The following is a 5,889-nucleotide window of genomic DNA, read 5'->3' as shown; positions in this document are numbered from 1 at the left end:
AGTATCATCTTCAAATAGAGCCAGTTTACCTTGTTAAAGGCCTTAGCAAGGTCGATCTTCAGGGATATGCCTTTGAGGTTCTTCTGCTTGACGGAATGTAAGGCTTCTTGGGCAGTGCCTATGGCCTCTTGGATGTGGCGATTTTGGAGGAAGGCAAATTGCTCAGCTGAGATATGTGCGGACAGAATAGGCTTTATGCGATTTGCAATAATTTTAGCGATGATTTTGTATAGGCAATTACATAATGAAATGGGACGGAAGTCATTAAAGGATGAAGGTTCATCGGTTTTGGGTATCAGGGCAATGAGGGTGTAGTTCATAGGGGGTGGATGTGCCCAGTGATCCGACTCTCCTCAATGACCTCCAATAAGTCCTCGCCCAACAAATCATAGAAAGCAAGATAAAACTCCACTGGCCATCCATCCGGCCCCGGACTCTTATCCTTATTGAACCATTTGAGGGTGCTTTCCAACTCCTGAATGGTGAATGGTTGAATGAGATCTTCAATATCCTCTTGACCCACAAATCTAGGAAAATGACCTGCAAGATTGATGATGTCCGATAGGTTGATGTCATTCGGAGCAGTGAATTGTTGCTTAAAATGTGATACTCCCAATTTGGCAAGTTGTTGATGCGTGGATGCCCATCCATCTGGTTCAACTGGCAATTTCCAGATAGTGTTTGCTGCCTTTCTGCCATTGGCAAGATTATGGAAGTATTTGGTATTACTGTCGCCAGCTTTGAGCCAAATGGCTCTGCTTTTGAGCCTCCAGAGCTCCTCCTTTTCTTGTAGTATCTTTGTTTTTTGTCCAAGCAGCTGGTTCAGTATTGATTTCGAGGCATCAGTAAGATACACTGTCCCTTTCTCGTCTGTCAATAGGGCTATCTGTGCTTCAGTGTCATTTAGTAACTGTGCATCGCTGTGACGCTTTCTCCTCGCCCAGGTCTCAGTTAGTTTTTTTAACTGATTTAGCCTATCACAAAAATCCGCTGCCTTCCTCTGCTCTCTCAGGGGAGGTTGAGATGCCCAAAAATCCGAGACCATATTAATGAAATCCGGCTCTTTAAGATATCCAGCGAAAAATTTGAAAGGGGAACGGGGCTTTATTTTTTTGTCGCTGACCTGTAGAAGAATCAGATGGTGATCAGAGAGACCACCAGTGCTGACCCATTGTCGATATAGGGGAAACAAAGGGATCAGATCTTCATGCATCAAAAATCTGTCTAAACGCCTCCCCAGAGCTACGTCACCAGTACGCTGATTATGCCAAGTTGGGATCTTCTTGTTCATGGGAATATCCACTAGTCTGTGTGCGTCTATTAACATATTCATTTGGTCCGCAATAGGGTCAGACTGAGCATGATGTCCCCAGGATTCTCCCACCCCCAGGGAGAAATTGAAGTCGCCCCCCAGAACTGTGTGCTGAGTAATGAGATTGCCATTCAGAAAGTCCTGCCAAAATGATAGCCTATTCTGGTTGGGTCCATATATGTTGATAATCCTGATAGGGAAACCCAAATCGCCCATGTGGATGTCCATACCCAGGAAACCCCTGCCCCCCCATATGGAGAGGGGCCTGCATTTTCTTGGATTTATGCCGATGGCCAGGCCACCTGAACGGCCACAAGCATCCAATCCATGGAATATCCAGCCCGGTTGAAGAGCCTGTAGGCTTCGCACAGCCACCTCAGATGTGCATAAGGTTTCCTGTAGGAATAATATATCACATCTTGATTCATACAAAAGTCTTTTCAGAGCCAATCGTTTTTTGGGGTTGGCTAATCCCCTGCAGTTATAGGAGAGCCAGATCATGGGGAACCACAAATCAGGGGCGCAATTGCTCTAAGTGCCCGTTCAATAGTATACTGTCGCCCCTGGGCGACATCAGCAACAGCATTTTGAATGGCTGAGTTGATTTGAGATGGTCTACCCCTTTTAGGTTTGCGGTGACGACCAGGGGATGGTCCCAGACCAAGCATCCTGGATCGAGCCCGGGGTCTGAGATGGTAGGGGTGTGAACCGGAGCCGACCGGGGAGGATGAGGGTTCGGGGAGGCCCAGCTCCATTTTGTGAGAGGAGGGTGTGGTGGAGAAGGTGGGAGGAGGGGGTGCAATGGTGCAGGAGATGGAGGGCAAGGGATCATGATCAGTATGAGGGGACTGCAAAGATGAATGCATAAAAGAATGCAAGACATCAGTAAAATTTTGAGAACTGATAGGGACAGAGACATTACCCGGGTGAGATGTAGCAGTCTCCGCGGTCTTTGAACGAGTGCGCGGCGGGGCTGGTGTAGTTGAAGCCTTTTTTCTGGCATTCTTCTTGGCGCCATCAGTAGCCTGCTCTGTAGGAGTCTCATGTTGCGTCGGCTCCCCGTCCTTAGGAAGATTAACTCCTTTGTCTTGTTCCACTGAGGGCTGCTGTCTGGGGCCTTTGGTATCCTCGGAAGTCACCCCCGAATTCAGTGGGCAGTCCTTGTAGAGATGCCCAATTTTATGGCATCTGCGACAACGGAAAGGTACTCCCTCGTAGTCCAACAGCTGCTTGCGCGAGAGATGTCTGTGATGCAGGGTGATTTTCTCCTCCAAACCCGGCCTGGTGTCAAGGTAGACGAGGATGCGTGCCAAAGTCATAATTCCAGTTTTCTCATAGGATTTATCATGCTCCAAATAAGTGCCGAGAGTATCGCCGATTCTCTTGAATACATACGGGTTCCAAAATTGCATGGGCAATCCAGGAAGACGGACCCATATGGGTCCAGCTCCCAATTGTTCACGCTCCGGGTCGAAGAGGGGATCCCAGCGCTTTAGTAGAACCGAAGCCATCTCGATATGCCAATATTGGGAGAGAATCCATTGGGTGTATTCAGGCCTGTGGAAGTGCAAAGCGAACCAGCCCCTCGCGAGTACCCTGATATCCGGTAGTTCTTTGAGAAGAGTGCCCCAAATCTCCTCAGCCCATAGCTTGAGTCTTTCCACAGTGTAGGTGCGGCCCCGGACCCTGCCGACCAGGACTTTTCGTGCAGTTTCCATAACATCCGGCAGCTGAGCTTCGCCAAATGTGATGTTGAAATCTGAATCGATAGCGCGGAGGCACTTGCCTTTCTTTAGTTTCTCTGTGCGCTTGCCAAAGGGGAGGTCCTTTAGAAGTCTGCGGCACGGGTCTGATGAACTGTGCTGAGCGGATCCCGCAGAACGAATCGGAAGCGGAGGTGTGTTGAAACAGCCCGAGCGGATGGGGGAGCGAGGACCAGTACTGCTGTTGCCCGGTAGAAGAGTACAGGGGGGGCGCAAAGAAACCTGTGGGTTGTGCGGCATGAATGAGACGGAGGGTGTAGGTGAGGTGGATGGAAGCGGAGGCGGAGGGGGGATAGGTAAAGCAGGGCGAGAAGGGTTCAGAAGCGGGGAGTCAAACGAAGGCGAGGGCTGAAGGCAGTTGCCCAAAAGGTGGAGAGTAGCAGGTGAGAGGGGTGGGCATTCAAGGGTCGGAGTGTCGGCCAGGTGATAATCCGAGGGCTTCTTCTTGCCTGATAGCGGCAGATGCAGGTGCTGGGAAGGGCCAGCTGTCTCAGAAGCAAGTTCTATACACCGGGGTTTCATAGAGGTCAGATGTGGGTGTGCCCAGATGTCCTGGTGAGGCGTGGGGTCCGCCTCGTAGTCAACCAGTTCTTCATCTTCCATGCTGCCTGTCAATACAGTGATTCCAGTGGAGACCACCCAGGAGACCGCTCGACGGATAGTGCGGAGTGACTGTGCGTTGGGAGGACCGGAGGGGGACCGCAGAGATACCAGTTCCAAGAAAACCGTGAAAAAACGTTGTCGCGTAGCTGCCTGTCAGTGACCCGATAAACCTGCACACAGACCGATCGACGCCATGGAGGAAACTCCAGTCTGTATCGAACCTAGGGTTAGGGTTCCACCATTTTCGCCCTTATATTGTGTTACCTGATAAAAAGATTCGTAGAGTTGTTTGAACTTATCCAAATTCAAAAATAAAAAAACTATTCTTTCAACTCATATATTTAAATTATCTCTCTATGGTTTTACTTAAATTTCGAGTAGGAGTAGTTATTGGATGAAGAATTTAATTCCTCATCCAAGGAATACCCATGTTGCATAATTTCGATGGATCATGCTACATGAAAAATGAGCAAGGTCCATAAAAAATATGCAACATGGGTACTCATTGAATTATGAATTAAATTTTGCATCTAAGAAGTGCTCCTGCTCAAAATTTGAGTAAAATCATAGGGAGATAAGTAAAAAGTATGAGTTGAAAAAGTAGTTTTTCTTTTTTCCCCTTCTAAAATTTGATGATGTAATCTAATCTTATTTACTATTTCCACTATTATTTTATAATATTCTTTAAGAGGCCCATTTTATACCTCAAAATTTCTCTAATGCAATGCAACTGCAAACCAAGAAAACCTCAATCTCCTCAGCCACCTTTCACGATTATCCCCCTTCCCAGGTCACAAATAACAACACTTCTGAGTTTCAGACGCTTCCACCCCCTTTTCTCACACTTCCAGTTTCTTAGCTTCACCGTTTCTTTGAAGGATCTTGTTCGCTCCCTTAGCCGAATTAAGCCACTACCTCTCGCTCTCCACTTCTTGTCAAAATTTCAAATTTAAATTCACCATAATTCCCCCGTGCACCTTCGCATGAGTGCACTGATTCAAAACACCAAACACCACTTGCATAACCAACACCATATCAATTACCATTAATCCACACACTTCCCAGGTACCCAGTCCGAGGACTGTCATCACTTTGCTCTTGTAGGGTTGACACCACATTTCATCATGCCCATGTCAGGCAGGGCAACAAATTTTTGCTACCCTCTGTCAAGCTTGTCACCCCATCTGAAGGATATTTCACAATATATAATTAATAAACATATAAAAACTTAATAAGTATAATTAATAAACACAATTAATAAATTTAATTAATAAACATATACACATTATGTAGCTAAATTCATAGAGATTAAAATATAATATATTAATATTAGATCTAATAGGAAATATTACATCTACTACTATTATATTATATTTTATTTTTTTATGAATTAGGTATAAAATATTAATATTATATATATTTTTTGTTGGCTTGACCCACATGGGATTTGAACCTAGAATCTCACGGTTTACATAACACTTCATAACACAACGATTACCAATTAAGCTATCCCCTGTGAGCTAAATATTAGATTAGATATACCTTAAATCTAGATCTACCAAGCGTCGAGATAGATCAAGTTCGAAGCTAAGATGAATCTAGGTTGGTACTCTTGCATTCCATAATGGATTTTCTGAAGCCTTTAAATAGACTTCATCATAGAAAATAGCACGGGCTTGCAAACCATGATAGTTTTATAGTTTAATTTAACTTTATAATTTTATAGTTAAATAATAATAATAACAATAATAATTTTTTAATTTTAATTATCGACTCTTTTATTTTATTTTATTTCTGACCAAGTCAATCTATTTATGTTAAAATTACAACATCGTTGTTATACTAAGCTAGAGAGCACATCTCGGTGCAATTAGTATTATATTGTTAACATTAATTATTAAATGTTTATATATATATATATATATATATATATATATATATATATATATCGACAACTGGGTTAGTCTCATACTTGTGTGACACAGGGTTGATTCTGACCGCTACCACTATAACCTCTAGGGCCTACAACTTGTCTTCCTCTTTGTAGATTGGGTTATGTCTAGGGAATTGAGCCTTCGATCTATTGCTCACAAGACTTCATTTTCACAGTGATAACTGAGCTGCACCCCGGGGATTACGTATTAATATTTTTAACTCACATTATTATCATTAGATTAGTAGTTTTATTTATTATTATCGAAAATCATTCTA

The 5,889-nt window shown here is 44.0% G+C and overlaps 1 protein-coding gene across 1 annotated transcript; it reads right to left on the bottom strand.

The window, feature by feature from the left end:
* Positions 1-316: 316 nt before the first annotated feature.
* LOC149226374 (uncharacterized) lies at positions 317-3,678 on the bottom strand. The gene is made up of 3 exons (XM_089380185.1): positions 1,852-3,678; positions 855-1,708; positions 317-692 (listed from the first exon to the last, which is right to left on the bottom strand). The coding sequence occupies exons 1-3, from the start codon at positions 3,676-3,678 to the stop codon at positions 317-319; spliced, it is 3,057 nt and encodes a 1,018-aa protein (XP_089236311.1).
* Between the last annotated feature and the right edge of the window lie 2,211 nt (positions 3,679-5,889).

The sequence above is a fragment of the Pinus tabuliformis genome, chromosome J (genome assembly GCF_031772625.1).
Source record: "Pinus tabuliformis cultivar Carrire ecotype Pingquan chromosome J, CPIR1, whole genome shotgun sequence".
Lineage (NCBI taxonomy): Eukaryota > Viridiplantae > Streptophyta > Pinopsida > Pinales > Pinaceae > Pinus > Pinus tabuliformis.
This window is presented reverse-complemented; position numbering and strand designations above follow the sequence as displayed.

Bases quoted from the DNA above. Each gene is read 5' to 3' on its own strand.
- LOC149226374 (XM_089380185.1), bottom strand. From the start codon at position 3,678: ATGGAAGATGAAGAACTGGTTGACTACGAGGCGGACCCCACGCCTCAC. The intron at 1,709-1,851 runs GCACTTAGAGCA...TTATTCCTACAG, and splicing joins GACAGTATACTATTGAACGG to GAAACCTTATGCACATCTGA. The intron at 693-854 runs GTATCTTACTGA...TGCCAATGGCAG, and splicing joins ACAGACGAGAAAGGGACAGT to AAAGGCAGCAAACACTATCT.